This window comes from Numenius arquata, chromosome 3 (assembly GCF_964106895.1).
Source record: "Numenius arquata chromosome 3, bNumArq3.hap1.1, whole genome shotgun sequence".
Lineage (NCBI taxonomy): Eukaryota > Metazoa > Chordata > Aves > Charadriiformes > Scolopacidae > Numenius > Numenius arquata.
This window is the reverse complement of record NC_133578.1, coordinates 71,693,277-71,714,520: the sequence shown is the minus strand read 5'-3', so window position 1 is coordinate 71,714,520 and position 21,244 is coordinate 71,693,277. Positions and strand designations below refer to the sequence as shown.

Below are 21,244 nucleotides of genomic sequence, written 5' to 3'. Positions count from 1 at the left end.
ATCAGTCATCAGCTGTGATGCTGATGTGTCTAGAAGAGAGAAAAAGCAAACATGAAGTGATAACCACGGATAAAAAGAGCTAAAGTTTTCAAGTTATGAAATTGTGCTCTAACACATACATATAATTTCTGTTATCATCTGAACAATTAATCCTATTTACTATAAACAAAACCAGTGATTTTTATAAAAGGATGTTCTGCAAATCTCAGTGAAACACTTCTTGGGACTAACCGTGTACCATACTCAACCATCTCATAATAAGCTCATAGTAAGTTTTCTTAGTTCTGAGAAACAGTTGGCTTCAAAAGGGTCTTTAATACTGTAAAAGAATTCTTCTTTAGAAGTGAGTTTCACTTGCATTGGGAGGATTTCATTAGGCATGTTCCAGGTTTATGTTTCAATCACCTGCCCTATAGGTGACTCAGATGTCATGTGGTTGACTGCACACTGGGAAAGTTATTCTGGAATCGTTATAATCAAACTTTAAATTAAAGTCTTCGTTTTTATTTACTGGAAAGAGGAGAAGCCAGTCCAACTTGTATCATTTCTCTGCAGTTATTTCACCTACTTTTTTTTTTTTTTTTTGCCTCTTTTAAGAAGTTTTTTTTCAGCAGATCAGCTCTCTGGAAAGCTACTCTGAATATTTTCAGCTCTCTGACACAGGACTGCTGCTGACTTTCACAGGTTGCCCGAGTTGATTGTTCTTACACTGAAAATCACAAGTAGTGAGCTGTCCTCGAATAAGCTGAGCAGTTTGCTAAATGGATTTCCTTCTGCTACTTAGTTCTTGATGTCCCCAGAACTAGTGCATAGGTTGACATCAAGGACAGTAACCAGTGGAAACTGGAATTACATCACATCTAGTTTTCTTTTATGCTGTATATTTATAGATATCTCTACATCTGCTATTTATTATTTATTTCTGTATCTATACATGTACATGTGTATGTATCATTACATGTGTATATACATGTGTATGCATCTTTATATTATTTATATTTATATTTATATTTATATTTATATTTATTTCTGCTAGGCACAAGTACAACACAAGATACTCATCAGTTATGTAGACCATTAGGAAGCTGGGAAGTGATAAAAATTCACCTCAAGCCATCTCCCAGTCTGCTGCCTGTAGCATGTTACAGGCTGTGACAACTCAAGCTTTCACTAACCATTCTGAACCCCTTTCTCTTGCAGGCTGAGAGATGTCCCAGCAATCCCTATGATCAGCAGCCGCACACTGTGTCTTCACTTCCACCCCCGGAGAGGTCTGCACCATCATGTTCCTGTCATGTTTGACTATTTCCACCTGTCAGTGATATCCGTCACGGTGCACGCATCCCTGGTAGCATTACACCAGCCTCTGATCAGGTAAAGGAGACAGAAATGTCAGTTGAAAGGCAGAGGAGATTCCTCTTCTGGGTTCATTTGCTTATTGTATAGGAGAAGCAGAGAGGATAATTTAATTTCAAGTTTTTCGGTCCTGGGCTAGGATTCTGGAGATTAGGGTTTAGAGCCAGCCTCTCACACTGGCTCCTTCCGTTGATAAAACACTTGGGGTGTGATCAAAAACTAGCAAAAACTTTGGGAAGAGGCTCAGAAATTTTGATTAGTCTTGATCTCCCTATTCCCCATCTGTAACATGAGGAAAATGAAAATTCTCTTCCTCTTGACTGTTTTTCCTCTTTAGTCTAACAGCAGTTAAAAGCATTTACTTTTTTTTCACCTGTTGTTTTGCAAATCATTTAGGACAGTTGGACTCTAATCTCATCTGTGGCCTCTGTGCATTAGCATAACTCATAACATGACTAGAAGGAGGAATGCATGAGTCAGTCCTGGATAAGGCTCTGCTGAATTTTCCCTTCGCAGCATCATCTGATGTAAGCGTGCAGCAGTATAATACTAGCTGCCATGGTGTCTAGGTGTGATTTATGTTATCTGATTCGTAATGACAAGAAAATAATTCAGAACTCCTTCAAATAAAACAAGGCTGGAGGTCAATATCCTCTAATATTTAGAGCAGGCGAGGGGAAGCAAAGGTCTTTCTGGCAATTTACTTTGTGTCCAATCTTGTCATCGTGTGAGATAAAGAGTGCTGAGAGGGAGGGAGCTCCTTTGGTCCTGAAGCAAAATGCAGCGTTCAGCGATGTTCAGCTTCCCTTCCTCCAGCAAGTCCTTGCTGTTTACCAGGATACTCTTAATTTTGGCAAATATTGTGCAAAGAGCACTGTGTCGAAAAGACAAGATGAACCTGTATACCCTTTTTTTCTCAGGTTTCGTGTTTTGACTTGATACGTCTTTGCTTCAGTTCTCCATTTGTATAAAGGCACTGGTTGTACACGATGCCATAGAATGAATTAAGATTGTAAGAGGTCAAGTTGTGACAGTAATGTGAGTAGTATTAGTAGATCAGAGTGAAATATCTGTCTTTTCTTCTGCTGCTGAGGTACAGGCAACTGCTTTATCTCCCTTCTGCTATGTGTTGACTTTCTAAATTGTGAATTAGATTGTAACAGACTACTTCTAACCAGATAATTTTGCTCAGATAATTTGCCTATTGTTCTACTGTGTAAAAGGATGAAAGAACAACAGTTATCAGGCTTAATCACTGGTTTCAGTGCTTTGTTATCCTCTAATGAATGGGGCTGCAAAGACTTGTTACTGTTACTAGGCATAAATCGCATGATGAGCAACATAGATCATTATAGCTTTTAAAATACGATTTTCTGGACATTTACGAAGTATACAATATTTTTACTTAATGCAGTGGAATGAAGAATTTTGACAACACAATGTAGAATCTCATTTGCTTAGGCCAGTAAAATCAGTTTAAAGTGTGATATTGAGGATTTATCTTCTTCTTGATAAATATTCAAAACCCAAAGAGTTTTTATGTCATGCATTCTCTAAATATAAATCAGAATGAAGACAGTAGTTTCAAGGAAATGCCAATTTTGAGCATTCTGAAACAAAACCAACCAACTAAAACTTATTTTTCTCACAGCTCAGAGCTTTCCTGCTTATCACTTATCATTGGAGGGTACTAGGAACATAAAAAAAAAGATTTAATTGTAAAATCAGATCTTTATTTTGATACAATCGAACCTGAATGACTGGAAAGTCTATTTTTGTCATATTATAGTGAAATTAAATACAAGATAGTTACATTGTCTGGGAAAAATATCTATGCAGTATTTCACTCTGGTTTAGTTTGCTACCTTGAACTGTTCCATCATAGTACATACTTTATGTGTATATACATATTATTTCTACATATGTATACACTTAAATGTAAAACAACAGCAACAGTTCTAGACTTACCCTGAAAATAAAGATCACACATTATATAAAATTGAAATTCACTGGTGTCTTGAAGTTGCCCTGGAAACCAACTTTGCCTGAAGCAGAGCTATCTGTTTACACATGCCCTGTGGACTCAGCTTTTCATATTTTCTTAGCTCTGTTGGCAAATTAGATACTCTTCCCCAAAGTTCTTCCCTGTTGCCTGTACTTAAAACAGTGAAAACAGTAGAGCAACCAGCAAGACTGATTCAGGCCTTTCCCTGCAGGGTAACGTACACCCCCAAATAGCTCCTGCTGGACAAACCTTGCCGGGGTGCCTCCGTTACCTCCTGTTGTTTGACAAGTGAACATCTTGATACTGATGTTTGTCCTGGTTAATAATTGTTATATAATAAATATTACATTAGGTTTGATACTTTGAAGCCCTCACCTCTTACCAAACTGAGAATGAGTGAAATTCATGTTTCTGGGATCCTTTGCAGGGCTCTGGATGGAAAGTTTGTGATTCAGCCTTTCTACAGAGTATAATCCTCAGCTTTTTAATGGGGTCCCAATTCATGGCAGCTGCTTTTGCTTTATGCATTTACTAAGGAGGTGAGAGACTGGGTAGGAAGGTGATGAGATAGGCACGCAGACAAGTTACCTCCAGCTCTGTTATCTCTACAGCAATCATATTTGGTCTAGATGTGGGAAGACCAGGAGCATGGTGGGATGCTCCAAGACCAGGCTGGATGGGGCTTTGAGGCCTCGTCTAGTGGGAGGTGTCCCTGCCCGTAGCAGGAGGGTTGGAACTTGATGATCTTTAAGGTCCCTTCCAACTCTAACCATTCTATGATTCTGTGCTTTGGGGCTTGGATCACCTCCTCTCTTGGCTTCTTGGGCAGCTGCATCCTTCTGAGTGAGGGGATTCTGAGCAGCAGGGAAGGAGCTGGGTGGCTTTGACTTGTCCTTACAGAGCACTGAGCCAGAGCTTGGCTAAAAATTCTCACATTGACCTTTTGATTTCTCTAAAAATCACCCCAGAAGTGGCTGGGAAAGCTGGACTGCTCAGGCCCAAGTCCAAAACTTTGGTTTTCCAGGCAGGAGTGCAATAATAGGGGAGAACCAGGATGTAGGGTGCAGTGGTTGGGATAACTATTGTCTCGAACCGAAATACTGCTCCCCTCACCTGCGTCTTGCACCCATCTACACCCAAACCCTTCCACCAGACACGGCAGGACATTGTCACACCGCTGCTTGCAACAGGGTTGGAGCTGTGGTGCTGCAGACCCCAAGCCCCTTGTTCTCCCATGGTGACAGCTGCTGAGCAGGGCGATAGCATCTGCAGGGAATGCTTTTGGCAGCTGCAGATCCTGGAGCTGTATTTTCTGACTTTTGGGATGAGGGAGAAATGGAGGAGAATCTAGAGCAGGAGTTGGCTGGCACGTCTCTCCTAACATCACAGAAGTGACGGTTCTCTTTGGAAAGTAAAGCGCTTGCCTCTGGTGACCTCATTTTAGCCTGGATGACAGAAGATAATCCCAGCAAGTCCGTCAAAAGATAAACGGAAAAAGTGAAAGATGTTCAAGCTCGAGAGTACTCCCCTGCTGAATGCACTAGCCTCTACAAACTGCTTAAATACCATTTTTTATTCTCTTACCCAAGCTCCAGAGGCTAACTGTGAGCAGATAATTGCAGGAGGAAGGTGAGGAGGAGTTAGGGCTTTTGGACTCCAGTTTTCTGTTTTGTATACATCAGTTTGGTTTCTGGCCTGAGGCACTGACTTCTCCCTTAGTTCCCTGTCACTGGCTTCGCAACTGGTCTAGTCTGTAAGTGGAACCAGCATTTATTAGCCCAGCATTAGCTATTAGAAAAAGAGCTTTGCTCCAGGATAGTTCAGACTTCAAGAAATATTTCTGCTTTTCACAAAGGGATCCATCCGTGCCTCTGTTGTACAGGTCTACTTAGTCTCAGACATGCTCCAAGCTCAGTGACTTTCTTATATTGGACTCATTTAGGCAGCAAAACAGCAAGAAACATGGTTACCTGCTTCATTAATTCCATCGTCCTCTGCACCCCTCTTTCCCGAGAGGAGTTACCGTATGCTACTGTTTATAAGTAAAAAGATAAATAATCGTAAATAATCTCTGAAACAAGTACCCCAATAAATCGTTTCACACACACACATAGTTCCCCACACTGAAAACAGTGCCCTATATGTTGTATTTCCTGTTAAGGATCATGGACAATTGGATCTGGTTGGCATGTCTTCTACTGAAAATCTATCCAATGACTTCAGATGGTATACACTCTCTTCCCCTGAAAGCTTTCTGGAAATGCAGAGCTGTGTTTCAGCACATAGACTGCTGCTATCTGTACAGGCTGGTCTCCCCAAAGCCATGCTTTGTCTAAGGACTGTGCAGAATCCAAGCTCCCTCGATGTCCACAGCACCTGCAGTCTTACTTTGGTTTTTGGGCTTCAGCTGGAAACATTTTCAATCTGAAACAAAACTAAATGAAACACACAAAAAAATCTCCCAGTGGAAAAAAAGAAAAAGCAAGATCCTTCATCACAGGAAGCTGGCAAACCTATTTTCTCTTGTTTGCACAAGAAAAGGGTTTCATTTCCTCAGCTTTCTGGATTCTCCTCAACTTTCTGTTCTCTTCCTCACTTTCATACATATGTCTGTGTGAAAAAACAAAGTAGACTTCAGGATATTAATTGTTAACATTGAATTCTTAATTGCCCACATCCAAATCATTGTATGAGACACAAGAAATCTCAGTGGCATCCGAGATGGGGAAATAATATAATACAAATCTTGCATGTGGAGAAACCAAGACACAGATGCTGAATTTTTCAGTGCCTTGAGCTTGTTCTGCTCCGGGAAGAGGAAAGAGAATCAAAGGGACACAGGGTATTTAAAGGTTTCGGCCCTGACCTAGTTCTTCTCTGCTCCACTGCACTGAGGAATGAGGTCAACCCTGGCCATTCTTGAGCAATTTCATCTCGCCAAATTCTTTTATTCCCAGGCATCCTCCTGTTCCTCAAAAGCATGACTGATATATCTATATGTGTTACACATGCTGTACTACCCTGTGCACCTTGAATCTGGGTGCAGATTATGCAGGTCAATTTTCCCACAATTGTAAGTGTAGCTGGCACCTACTTATGGGCAGCTTATATCTGAAACTGCCACAGATGTAATCTTGGGTAGTAAAGTTCATGACTTATTTTCCCTCTTGTCCTGGTTTCAGCTGGGATAGAGTTAATTTTCTTTCTAGTTGTTTCGATGTTCCAGCTTTGGTATGAATCATAGAATCATAGAATCATCCAGGTTGGAAGAGACCCTTGGGATCATCGAGTCCAACCATCTACCCTACACTACAAAGTTCTTCCCTATATCATATCCCCCAACACCACATCTAAACGTCTCTTAAACACATCCAGGGATGGTGACTCAACCACCTCCCTGGGCAGCCTATTCCAATGCCCGACCACTCTTTCTGTGAAAAATTCTTTCCTAATGTTCAGTCTAAACCTACCCTGCTGGAGCTTTAAGCCATTCCCTCTTGTTCTGTCATTAATTACCTGTGCGAAGAGACCATCACCAACCTCTCTACAGTGTCCTTTCAAGTAGTTGTAGAGAGTGATGAGGTCTCCCCTCAGCCTCCTCTTCCTCATACTAAACAGTCCCAGCTCCTTCAACCGCTCTTCATATGATTTGTTTTCCAGGCCCTTCACCAGCTTCGTTGCCCTCCTCTGCACTCGCTCCAGCACCTCAATATCTCTCTTGTATTGAGGTGCCCAAAACTGGACACGATACTCCAGGTGTGGCCTCACCAGTGCTGAGTACAGGGGCACAATCACCTCCCTACTTCTGCTGGTCACGCTATTTCTAATACAAGCCAGGATGCTGTTGGCTTTCTTGGCCACCTGGGCACACTGCCGGCTCATATTCAGCCGCTTGTCAATTAGAACCCCCAGGTCTCTTTCTTCCAGGCAGCTTTCCAGCCACACTTCCCCAAGCCTGTAGCAATGCACAGGGTTGTTGTGGAAAAGAAATGTCAATATGAAAAGAATGTCAATTATGCATATTGTTTTAGTTGTTGCTAGGGGATGTTTATACCATTCAAGGACTTTTTTCAGCTTGCCATAGAAGCTGAGAAGGAGCAGAGGCAGAATGATGGAATGGCCACAGATGTCAGGCTCAATATTTAAAGGGAGGTTGGCCGGGGGGCGGGAATCTGCAATCCCACAGAGTGTGAGTGTTGTTTTACACACTCACTCCCAAGAGTCACTTGTGTTGTTTTACTTTATCTTGTATATTTTTTTACCATTATTACTATTATTATTGTTATTTTGTTTTTTCTGTTATTGTTCTACTAAACTGTCTTTATGTCTACCCACAACTGTTTTTTCTCCTTGCTTCCTCTCCCCACCCTCCCCCTCCCCTCCCTTTTCCTTTGAATTTTCTTTTATGTGTTACTTTTTGTTACGTATCTGCAATGATAAACCTCCACTTTGACATGACATTCTCCTGAGCTACCAGCTGAGAAGACACATAAGAAAAACCTGACTGTTTGAGGCAAACTTTCAAAAAAACCCACCCCAAAACCAAAAAGCAAAAAACTCCCACCCAATGCTAAATAACTATCACCACGTGACTTTACCTGCTTTCAAGTTTTATAGCAACTAAGTTTAAGTTCAGCACAAATGAACCAGCGTTTTCCAGCAATCAAAATCACTAGAGATATCAAGCCACATTCTGCCCTTGACTCTGTTTGGGATCTAGGGAGAGATACCTGTTTACATTACAAGTTTTATTTTAATAAATCTTATCACTTTTACCCAAGAAGCTCAGAGTGTTTTACAGTCACTGATTTTATTATAACCTTATTGAAACTCTTTGTGTAAGGTAAAAACGTGTCTAGATGAGCACAATATGTAAATATCCACATATTATTCTCAAAAATAAGTAGTAATTTGCCAAAAAATATATATTAAAGTTTTCAGTTAAAACACTGGGGGAAATTAGAAGGAAGTTCCTGGTGAAAAGCAAGCAGTGCTGTCAGTGGAGGATGTGAGAGTTTGATTCTGAGATGTGTTATTTCTATGGGGCTTACCTATATTTTTCATTCTTTAAATCACTAAGGTTTTATGCGTAAGGGACTGAGGGAAAAAGAAGTGATTTCTTTGTAGGATCTGGCCTCAGTGGGATGCAAGTTCATTTCTTGACTTTCCACTCCTGGTTCAGTCACACAGTCATAATTTCTTGGAATTAGAAATGTGATGATTGTGTAGTTTTTGTTTGGTTGGTTTTTTTAGTTTCAACATTTCATACAGTGCAAGATAGCTTTTTTCCCCAAGAGAGATTCAGACCCCAATCTGTTAATATTTTGCCTCATTCTGCTGGAAACTACAATTCCTGAAGAAATTAAGTTTTGCTTACCAAAAAAGCCAAAAGGTCTTGAAAATTTTCATTCACTGGAAAAAAGTCAATACAAAATTAAAAAAGGTTATTTCATTTTGGGGCAGTTTAATCTCAAGGGGAATACTATGTTTTATTAAACTGGAAAAAAACATTTATTCTGAATTACTTCAATATCACACCTTAAAATTAACATTTATCAAGGCCAATCCATTTCGTATGCTAGGGAACTGTCATCTTGTTTATATGTTAGAGAATTGTCCACAGAAGATAAAAAACAGGGAAGGATTATTTAATATTTTGTGCCATACAAGAGCTAAGAAGTGCCACATTCAATTCTCCAACAGCAGGTTCAGAACAAACAGAAAGTGCAGTGCGTATTACAACATGCGGTTCATTCCAAAAGATATTGCAGAGGCCAAAAGTACAAATCAAAAAGCCATGGACAAAAATTCATAGAAGGTAACCATGGCTGCTGGAAAGAATTCCCTGAATATAATCTCTAAGTCAGAAAGTTCTTCAATTTTGATTGCTGGTATCTTGCAGGTTATAGCACAGGAAAAAAACTGGACTTTTCAAGGCAGCTAACTATAGTTTGCATCCATAGATGGCTGCTATAAGAGCTATGAGAATCCTCTGCAGGATAAAGGCATCTCACAGATAAGGTCATCAAAAATGCAGCTCAAAAAAATGCGTTTCTTTCACTGAAAATATTAATAATTCTGTAGACATGTTCATTCTTCTGCACATGCACATATTACCTCTTTTGACCTTTTTTATCCTGACTCCAAATAAAGCTAAAGTTAACACACAGGATAAAGATCTAAATCTTGATATTAAATCAATGCTATTAAATAGATAGTCCAAATGGATGTGTAAATAACCAGGGTTCAAGATTCACAAAAATGAGCATAGTTGCAGCAGTAATTGGAAAAAATAAATACAGAAAACAAAGTTTCGTCTAGCAAGTTAACCTGTTATTGCTAATAAAACTTTTCTTCAAGTACTATGTACTTCAGGAAGCATTAGGGGAACCTCAGCAGTTTGTAAACCTTCCAGCTAAACTTTCCCTCAACAGACAAATGACATTTTGGCAGGTTTCCCAAAAACGGTTTTTGTTTTATGGTTCTATGTGAAATCAATTTCCATAAAACCAACAGATTAAAATCCCTTCTCTGTTGTAAAAGCAAAAGATAAATAAATAAAAAAAGCATTAAATAGTGCTTTTCTGCCCCTTAAAACCTTTGAAAGCCTTGCTAATATTCAAATGAGGAGTTTTTCATTTGCAGGCAACATTTGTTTAAGCTTCTCTCTCTGATACCACAGCAATCATTTTTTATTTCTGCTTCTTGAGCCTTTCCAGCAGACCAGGGCAGACAACGTCATCCAATAACAGCAAAAATTATTCAGAGCTGTGTTTATCTCTTGGCTGTTTGAAATTGCTTTAGTTTATTTATTTATTTTTATCTTAAACATTGCATGTAGGAAATACATGGAAAGACTTGATACTGCTTAGAAGCAGCCAGCTGGAAATTTCTTGCATCACGGAAATTTGTAGAGACGTAAGCAAGGCTAAATACATGCTAAGGTCTTCTACACCATCCTCCCTGTTACGTGTTGTCGTTTTTGTCAGTATATGAATGCTAGGTGATATATAACAAGCAACAGTTTTGACTTAGGGGCGAGGCAGGGATTTGCGATTAATCTCCTGAAACTGGTCAAATTCCTAGTTTTGCTTGAGATACTGTTTCTGGTGTTGCACACATCACTGAGTTTCCCTGCACATCAGAACCTCACCAGTTATTTGGGTGATAACAAGTATTGCTGCACCTTTCCTTTGTCTTTTATCCTTAGCGTAAGCATCCTTTCTTTTGTTATGGGTTTCTGTACAGCAGCCAGGACTCTTTATCTGTCTCTAAAAACTGATTCAGGAATAGATATTCATGAATTATGGCTGATCTGAGCTGACTCGGCCACGTGATACACATCTACATAGAGGAATAACCTCAGACTGGAAAGTCTTGGCAGAATGATTGTCACTGCTTTGTGCCTTCTGGCGCATTATTGTTTCAAAATGTTTTTTGTGCTTCCCATCTCGAAGGCTTTTCGTGTTTCAAGGAGAGTCCGTCTCCCGGGTATGATGTAAAGTGGGATGCCTGGATGGGCATCATGTGCCTGTGGATGGTGATCCCTGTCAGAAAGCTGTAGCACAATTTCAGTGGCATCACCCCTGCACCGAGTATGAACAACAAATGTGGTTTTCTTTTTTCTCAGCAGTTCTTTATTACAATTCCACCTTTGCCTACATGCTTTTTAAGAACACTTATGGTTCCTTGCATCACCATTATGGTTCAGTAAATTGGCTCATTGTATTTGCCACAAGTAGCCTGATTTCTCTCTTGAAATCTTGATGCAGTTTATGCACGAAACATGTTATCACAGGGACTAACAGTGGGGTTTATCTCACCTACATTCATTTGTTTATGAGGCAGTCATCCTGGCCTCTCTTTATGGCCCACAATAAGAAATAAGCACTTTGAGGGTGAAATTCATCTGACCTGTTTGATATCACTACTCCAGAAAGAGATGACTCATACCCTGGAAATGTCGATTCACCTCCAGCGAATATAAAGGCAGCCTACATCATTAACTGGGATGTAGACATTTGCTCAGATTAATCCAGAGTAAGAGTCCTAGCTGTGCATCAGGCCTCTGGTGGGCTCAGTGGTGAGAAAACTCCAAACAAGATGTTCCACTCTTAATGGGTTCATGCTGTAAGAGAGGAGACATAATGATACAGTCAGAAGAGAACACCATGACCATAATACTCAGCACTGAGAGGGAATGACCTCAGCACTAAGCCAACTTAAATTCTATCAGGTTTTTGAGGAAGAATTTGAGTATCAGTGGATTCATGTTGCACATGGGTATGGGAGAACACATCCCAAGTGAATGGACTGCACCCATCAAAAGGAAATGCAGTTTTTGGGCTTAAGTCTTGTCATTTTGATGCTGGAAGCTTATGTGGACACTAAACTTCCAATCTGTAAAAAAGATTGGGATGAGCTATAAAGGACATTTATAGTGGACAGAGATTGTGCATAATTCAGTGAGGAAGGGTGATATGGTTAAAGCCAGAGAGAAGGATGTTGCATCACTTAAGATACAAGCTGAGGAGAAGTCAGATAAGAGTATTATCTACATGGACAGATGGAACGGTTGTATTGTTGAGATGTTACGCTGGAAAAAGATCTGTAAGACAGCGGAGAAAGAACTGAGTGAGAGATAACACTCAAGCCACTGGAGTGAATGTGAAGAAAGCAAATTTCATTCACATCATTTGAGCTAGTGCATACTGGACAATGTTCACTTTGAAAGGAAAATGTGTGGACTTAAAGTGTCAGCTTGAAATAAATAAAAGTAAAAACCACCGCCACCAAAACCAAATCAGCAAACATTTTCTAAGGAAGGAAATAGCACTGAGACAACAATTACTCTTCTGTAACAATAGTACTCTCATTATTTTTCTTCTCAATTTTTCTTCTTTTAGCTTTGCTCGTCCAGGGAAAGGTTCATGGCTTGGTAAGGGAAACCTGGAGGCAGGACCAGACCAGTCCAGTATGTCATTAGAAAATCTAGTGTTTGGAGCTGGCTACTGCAAACCCACTTCTTCAGAGGTAAGGAGGGTGAATGATGATGTCTTTCTTCCATTTGGTCACACAGAGCATCCACATTATCTGTTAATATCTGGTTTATATTGCTAGTAGAAGGATTTTGTTGGAAGAAGAACCCTTCAAACATTTCTGCATGAACTACCTGGGACTTGGATACACAGTTCCTGGGTGTTCAGCCCCCACCTACATGAACCATTTTGGAAAAGTTCCAGATGTATGGATATACCCCTGACTGCCAGTGACACTTTTCAGGTGGGATTCACCTGACCAGGTGTCTGCTGTAAGGTGAAATTAATTATTCAGTACAAGATCCTTGCTTTCAGGTGTCATGTTCAACAGCCAGAGGACTTGAGTCGTTATTAAGGATATTTGAAGGAAGGGTTTGTGTCTGGAGTATTGAGTATTGTGTGTGTTGGTGATGGGGTGTTACACACACTGCCTTACTCAAGGCAGGTCCCACAGGTAATGTATGTCTTCCTATAGGTGAAGAGGAGAGCTTGTCGTGCCATTTTTAGTACAAAGTTGTTCGTTTTGAAAATAATGATTAATTAGGGTTTGGCCGTTGTTGTTGTTGTTGGGTTTTTTTGTGTTTGTTTTGTTTTTTTTTTCTTGGTTTTTTTTTTTTTTAAAGTGCTAGCTTTGAAGTGTTTTTTTGTCTGAAATCTTTCCTCAGATCTAGAAAGTCAACCCAACTTCACTTGTTCAGAAACCCCAATTCAAGGGTTCTGATTAACATGCTGCCCTCAGCCTCCCTCAACCTTTCCTGTTGAAGCTATTCTATTCTGTCTAAATATTAAAAATATGCTAGCCTAGAGCATCTGGTGCAGAAGAACTACCAGGGAATTAACTCAGGCAGAGAGAATGTTTGGCCTGAGGCTGCTATCTGGACCATTGGGTCATTGTATGCTTTTGGCAAACAAGCTGACCTCAGCCTCTGCCTCTCTGGTAGACAGTCACATCATATAAATTTAAATAACTGATTCAAGCATTTGTCTTTGTAGACTAATCTCTGTACATTACACAAGAGAGAGGTTTCTTCGGAGAGTGGTTCCTACTTTTCATTATGCTCTGGACAAAACTCTATTGTAAGAAGACAGATGGAAAGGCTGACTCTCCACTCCCACTTTTCCTTTTACTCTCCATGGAAAAATCTTAAGTCTGCTGTGATTAGGAAACCTTATTTCCTTCCCAAATGTTTTCCTTAGCTGCAAACTCTATTTTCTACCTGTCCTTGTTGACTGATCTTGTTTGATTGTAGGCTTTTTTTTCTTCTCTTTTTCTTTTTTTTTTTTTTTAAATGACAGCATAATTATTATCCTAGCAGGTGACTTATTAAATACCAAAATGGAAGCACTCTGTCGTGAACTGGCTTTAGCACTCTGCTACCCTGCAGGTCATCAGAATGTCACACACCAAACAATCATAAATGTAATGCTGCAGACTCCACCTCCACACTGTCAGATGTGCATTTGTTTAGCTTCCAAAACCTCTATACGTCATGACATCTGCTCTTGATCTGAGCGTTTTAATTTAATAGATTGTGATGGCCTTTTTGCATATGCTATCCATGATGTATGATAATGAGCGAAGACTATTTCTCTTGGTTTAATATAAAAAATAAGAATTCGGAGCTTGAAAAGAAATTGCTGTGGGGGTAAACCTAACTCCAGGTGAGGGCCTTATGACTGACTGCTGGTTTATGTGGGAGTTTATATCAAGCCATAAGGGATTGAAGGAAGAGGAATAATATTATTTCTTACAGTGCTGCAATGCTTTGCACTGGGTCAAGTTTACTTCCCTTTACAAATTTGTACATTCCATTCCTGGTTGTTAAATGTAACTTCAGCTGGACTATAGACATGCCTAGGTTTGGGGAATTTTGCAATCACGGTCTGGACATTCAATGAAAACTGCAGGCCTTTCTACTCACTTTATTTTATATTTTTGTTGGACTTTGCCTAGTGCATGTCCAAAGTAGTAATTGTTGAATACCTTAACTCAAGACATACCATGCTTTTTTTTTTTTTTTTTTTCTTTGTTAGCTACTCTGATTTGATACAACTGGCTAAATCTAGGCTAGAACAATTAAGGCATCTTGTCTTCCAAGGCAGACGAAGCTTCGTTGGGCAGCACATGGGAAAATTAATTTTAAATAGACTTCGGTTAGTTCCTTTTTATGTCATAAAATGCTGTGAAACAGTTAATGTTAGTCTATCCTGTTTTTTCTTTTGTTTTGTTTTATTTTCATCTCTGCAAAGCTGAGCTTGGATCCTTCTACTTTTCATGTACATTTCTGTATTTTCCTTGATCTGAGAAGTCTCAAGGCTTAAGCTCTTAAGATGCATCTCCTGGGCAAGAGCCTTCTGTCTGAAGTCTGTTCTAGGGAACTGAACCTGATTATTCAGTTCTCTGTAAGACAGCAAACAATTGAGACTTTCCTTATTTGAGGTTTACCTATTGTGAGTAAACAAAAAAGAGCTTTTTTCCCCCACAGTTGTAGCCAGATTATTTTTCCAGAATACTTCCATTTGAGTGGAAGCTTGTAATTGGTAGGAACTCTAAATAATTCCTATTGCACCCTCTCCTCATCTAGGAGATGCATGGCTTAAAACCCCAGTGTTTCACTGAGTGAGGCACTTACTAACTCCACAATTTATTCAATTTCATAGGTTTGGCATAAATTGTACAACGTCACGAAACAGACTGGCTCACAAAAGTAAACTTTGCCCTCACTAATGTCATCATACTCAGGAGATGGACTAGTGGAGTGGTGTATTGGGTTTATCTGGCAAGATTTTGGTAGCAGAAGGGGATGGGAGCAGGAGTGGCTTCTGTGAGAAGACACCAGAAGCTGGTCTTGTGTCTGACAGAGCCAGTACCAGCTGGCTCCAAGGTGGACTCACTGCTGGCCAAAGCTGACCCCGTCAGCAACATTTGTAGTATTTCTGTGATAACATATTTAAGAAAGGGTAAAAAATACTGTGCAGCAGCTGTGAGGAAGAAAAGTGAGAAAATGTGAGAGAAACGACAGTGCAGGCAGAAAAGTCAGCAAAGAAGGAAGAGAGGAGGTGCTCCAGGTGCCAGAGCCGAGATTCCCCTTCAGCCTGTGGTGAAGACCACAATGATGCAGGTTGCCCCACTGCAGCCCGTGGAGGACTCCGCGCTGGAGCAGGTGGCTGTGCCCTGAAGGAAGGTGTTTTCAGATTTGTTCTTATTCCTCATTCTACTCTGTTTAATGGTAATAAATTAAATCAATTTCCCCAAGTAGTAATTTCCCCATATTTTGGCCATGGCAGTAATTGGTAAGTGCAATCCATCCAGTCCTATCCTTGTCTTGACCCATGAGCCTTTTGTTGTATTTTATTCCCTCCGTCCTGTTGAGGAAGGAGAGTGATAGAGCAGCTTGGTGGGAACCTGGCAGACAACCAAGGTCAACCCACCACACGTGGTTCAGACAAGATTTGAAGACACAGCTTCAGTAGAGTAGTGGCTCTATTTACAGTAGTAAGCCAGAATTGTGATGAAATCTGATGTCAATACTGCCAAGTCATGTTTTCCAGACATGTCTTGAATACAAAGTTGAGGACTGTTTCTTTGATGTATCATCTCTAGGTCATACATCCCATTTTACCTCCTTCTTCCTCATAAAACATGGGTGCATCAGAGAGCTAATTTTATTTTTAGGCCCATAGATTGTGGAAGTTCTCATGTAGTTTACTGGAAGTTCTCATCTAGTTTACGTAGTTGATTTGCTTTTTACTTACTGAAGGTATAAGTGACTGCCTTCATTTCTAAAGAAAGTCCGTATCAGTTGTCAGCTCTTCTTGCCACTTCCTGAGCTAATCTTCTGCATTTGGGCTGCTGAGGGGCCACTGCTTAATGATAGATCCTGAAGGCTCCTCGTTCCGTGCTTCTGAGTTCTCAGTGCAGAGACTAATTAAATGCCAGCGGCTTTAGACTGTACATGTGCATTTTCTGTAGCTCTCCCCAAGCGACTTCTGAAAAGCACTGACAGTTTCCTCATATCCCGTCTTAGCAGAGTAGTTATAATAATTAATCCTGTTTAAGCCTTGGTGATTTTTTTTTTTTTTAAGTCTTCCACTCTTCCCACTCTATGCAGCAAATGGGTCTTTCTCTATTCCTCCTTCTCTACCTCTCTATTTTCTATCTATATTACACTTTTCCTTTCAAGCATAAGACAACAAAGATATTTCTTATTAAAATGAGAATTTTTTGTTGTCAGATAAATATGAGGGAAAGTGCTTTTGAGGTCAAAAAGCTAGTAGAGAACAACCTACAGAATAACAAAATGTGCCAATACTTTCTCAAGCTCTCTTCAGCCCATAACCTTTACTCACAGGGAATATATATCACAGCAGATTAACAGTATGTTCAAAATAGGATCATATCTACTGCAGGCTTGGGAGATCCAGTGGGGTGAAACAGACTCATGAGCTGTTTGTGACTGACTTCCCTCAGGAGCATCTGAATTCCCCTTTGGGTCTGCTAAATTGCTTTTCCCTGTGAGGAAGTTCAAGGGGTTGTTTCGGATGTTACAAGGTCTGTTTCTGAATGTCACGCTGACTCATGCTTTCAGGTGATCTCAGCAGCTGCAGGAGCTGGACACTGAAAAATATCTACAGATCCTACAACTACAATAAAATAAAAAGAAAATGTTCCTTGCAGAACTGAAAATTGAACGGTCACTTGCACTTCAGGAGTTTTATGCCTTACCCTGTACCATACTCTTCTTCTGTAGCCGCTGTTGTCGGGCTGGTTTAATGTCTTAGTAATATTGTGCCTCACATGCCTGCTGTGTTATAATCAAGTTGAGTCAATGACATACTGGTGGTTATTAATAAACTGTACTCACGGTAATCTTATTTTCATTTGGATAGCAGTTGCGCTGCAGATAAATTGACTTCTAAGTAATCAGATTGATTAATCATGTGACTTCCCATTAATAAGGCACTAGTGTTTGATAAGAAGTGTTCTTCTTCCATCTAGCATTGATGGACCTATCCCAAAAGACATCGAGTTTATGCCTGGCGTAATACAAGAATCAGGAGTGTCGTTCAAATAAAATTGCATTGATGATAAGAGTTTTTTTCCACAGACAGTTTGCTAATACTTTCATCTTTCCAGCAACATGTGAAAAAACCAGGGTGTTTCAGCCTCACACCAAAACATTATTCAAACCTGCAGTTTTATGTCACACAGGAGTCATCTGTGTTTTATTCTTCTTTTCTTCTGTATAGTTATGGCTCTTTGGCCGCAATACTTCACTTTTTCAGCTCTTGAAAAAAAGGGCAGGCGTCAGAAAATAGCCTGTGTAGGATCCGTTGTGGGAATTGTAATAGGCCCTGAAATCCCAGCTTAGCTGGGAGAAGAGGAACACATAGCTGCAAACTTCATTCCTCTTCAGACATAGGAACCTTAATGTAGAGCTTCCTGTCACCCTTTTTTGTATTTATTGGCACAGCAGACATCTTTCTAACTTAATCCCATTCTTCCTTTTTTTTTTTTTTCTTTTTTTTCCCCCAGGGCATCTGACCACAAAACAAAATTGTATGAGAAAGGGCAAGGGAAGGGAAGGGAAGGGAAGGGAAGGGAAGGGAAGGGAAGGGAAGGGAAGGGAAGGGAAGGGAAGGGAAGGGAAGGGAAGGGAAGGGAAGGGAAGGGAAATAAAGGTGTTAGCATTTCAAAAGAACTAAAGCTTTGCAAAAGGCTAATTCAGACTGCATAAGTGTAGTTTAGATCACAGTTTCACCCAGAATTGTTAATTTTACAAGGAAACAGATTTGTTTTTGGTCTCGAACTTCTCTGCTTTGGTGTGTGTGGTATAGAAAGCATGTCTTTCATGTGTTAGCATGTGTTTGTAATGGGTGGTTTTAAAGTAAGAGGATTCTTTCAGTGTCTTGCTTCTGCAAATGGTGAATAGTTGTGATTGGGACTCCAGCAGGTGTCCAACACATAATTATTCTGAAATAGTAAGAGAGCTGATATACTGTTCTTTATAAGGTATAATGACAAGTATCTTTAATTAGTGTGTTCAGGGCAGTATTTGTGATAATTACTGATGAAGTCTTTAATCTTCAGTTGCCTGAAGATAAACGGCTGATCTTTAGAAAGAACTAAATGATTTTCTAGCTGCAGCAGAAAACACGCTAACTAATAATGTGAAAATAACTGGTTTCTTTAATCATTGGCATATTTCTTTTCTGTGGCTCTTACTTTTTGATCTGCCATATGCAGGGTACAGCAAGGCAATCATCTGCATTATGATAGAGTTCAAAACTGAGATTAATTGGGGATTAGGCCTAAAACGTGTTGAAAAAGCTTTCTAATCTTTTCACTGTGGGTGTTCAATGAACTGTCATGCAATCACCTGGAGATTTGTGTGAAACTCCAGACAGGAAGGTGATGGAGTCTCCTTCTGGAGAAAATCCTCAGGAATTCCTCATATTGGACTGATATTTGTTTCCTTTTGAAAATCAATAGAAACTGCATAGAAAATTCCACTTTTCATGTCTATATTTTGCTATTTTTCTGCAATCAGACAGCTGCATTCTCTTTACAAATCTCCCTGTTTCTCTGCATACCACTGTGAAAAAGTCGATCACACCTAGACTTGTATAACTGAAAAAAAGTATTTTATGGTTAATTTAGAGTAGCTGTGAGTAGAGTGGTAAAAGGCAGATTAAGCATGGAGTATTTATTTCTCTTTACAGCTGCTATTACAGTTAGATACTGAAGAACTTATTTGACTTCCATCACCATAATTTCTGACTTTGGGGCTGAAATCCACTGATGTGGTTTGTACAGTCATTAACTTGACTGACATTCCTTCAGTGAAAGTTTTCCCTTTCTAAAGATTTCAGCATTGATTTCTGAGGAATTTTATAGGAGGGGGCTTGGGACAGATGTTTCTTTCTTTCTTCCCTGAAATGGAGCTCACGAGCAGCAGGAACAGTCTTTCTACTCTTTACTTTTTAGGACTTGGCTGCTCTCTGCCTTTTGATAGACTGCTCTATGATTCAGTTTTTCTTTCTTCTCAGTATTTTTTCCCAGTGGTACTTCATTGAAAAATTATCTTCATATGCCCTAAAGAACACTACAGTAATTCCCACTGACTGATGATGAGAGGGTTCCTGAAAGGAGACCTAATCAACTCTCATAGCTTCCCAGCTGATGGCCTTTCCAACAGGAGCACAGTTGCCAACAACAGCACAGTCAAGATCCATCATCTGGAAGCTCACTACTCTTTGCTATTGGCAAGTGTCCCAGCCATCAGCTCAGGGACTGGGGAATGAGAAAAGAGATTCCCGTTTTTTCCAACCACTTTGTCTTGTTTTGTGGGAACAAATCTTCTTGTGACAGTAAAAGCCTGTACCTCTGTTCAAAGCCATCACACTAGTCATATTGACCCAAGAATCAGTTTCACAGCTAATATGAGTTATAAGTTGTGGTGCAGTGCTTGGGTGGAAAGCTTGGACGCACAGTCCCCACAACATCAGCTTGTGCATAAACAACTGTCCCTGCTCCAATGTGCTGATGAGTTCTCCAAGGATCAGCCAAGTTTCAGCAGTCTGAGAAACAGAAAAAAAATGGCCTCTCCTCTACTAAACTCACTAGAAGTATTTTATTTAAAACCATAAAATGATGTCCTGCAGAATAAATGGTAAGCTACTCATGGCTCATGAAATTTCATTGTCTTTGAGTGTAAATTACTTGAGGGCTGGTATATGTACTATGCATAATACAGGAGGTAACTACTGGGCTAGGAAAATGAAGCTGTGAAAATGTAATACTTATGCAAATTTATACAGCTCCAGCTATTCAGAAGTTCCCCGTTTTGTCACAGTAAATTATAGAAAATTAATATAATTGCCTTAAAGTAACATGCCCAGGAAAGTTTCTGATTAGCCATTACTTCTGTTTCAGTGTTAAACAAAAATTGTGGATTTCTCAAGTGATAAAAAGGACTGTATATTGTTGTAAAATTGGCTTTACGAATTGGTATATGTTTGCATGCATGTCAAAGAGCTATAAATGATTCATTGCCTGAGAGTGTCATAAGTGAAGACTTCAGGAATGCAGCATAATGACAGCGCTAGACATGGAGCTGTTTCCTGGCAGCAGAGACATCCCCCCACATCAAAGAAAACAGACCAGCAATATAACACCTAGACCACAGCGGAGCATTTTTTATGCAGAATAATTGTTTGAAGGAAGGAAGATGCCTGTAATCAGGGCTGTAAATTATTATTCTGGGGTGTGATTGGTTGAAATAAAAAGTCATACTCCAGAAAGAACCAGTTTTGAGGCTTTGCTAAGAGAAAATGCCAATGGATCTCATTTGGTCACTTTGAAAACTTGAATTATCTGAGTGATGAAACTCTCTGAGCCACACATTTATTTTCACCAAAATAACTGTGAAAGGAATGGAAATTGATTTATCTTACTTCATTTTACAACAAACCTTGGAGTAAGATCTTCCAAGAGATCTATTGATTATTTTTCACAATACAAGAATGGCCAAAATTCAGGTAACTTGAAAAATAAAATATTTAGAACCAACAAAAGGATTCATATTTAGAATCAACAAAAGGATTAATTTTTTCTCAAGTTTTATAGACCATAAGGTAGCTGGTATAACACATTGCTTCATTGCTTCATCACAGAAGATGCTTCTGTGAACTTTATAGTATTTGCCACAATTGTGCAAAATGACAGCATGGACAATTCCTACAGTCCTTGTTCAGAAAGGATGGGAACTGTGAGGGCTGTGGCATAACCCAGTATTTGGGCAATCTGAGGAAGACTTTTCCTGAAGGCATGCAATTTCTGAAG

At 39.7% G+C, this 21,244-nt stretch overlaps 1 protein-coding gene across 1 annotated transcript in view; it reads left to right on the top strand.

Annotated features, from left to right (window-relative positions):
* FAM135B (family with sequence similarity 135 member B) overlaps window positions 1-21,244 on the top strand; it is a 132,032-nt gene that overhangs the window by 68,754 nt on the left and 42,034 nt on the right. Inside the window, exons 5-6 of the mRNA XM_074144951.1 lie at window positions 1,201-1,374; window positions 12,268-12,394. Of these exons, the coding sequence (XP_074001052.1) occupies window positions 1,201-1,374; window positions 12,268-12,394 (301 nt within the window). The remainder of the gene's footprint in view (window positions 1-1,200; window positions 1,375-12,267; window positions 12,395-21,244) is intronic.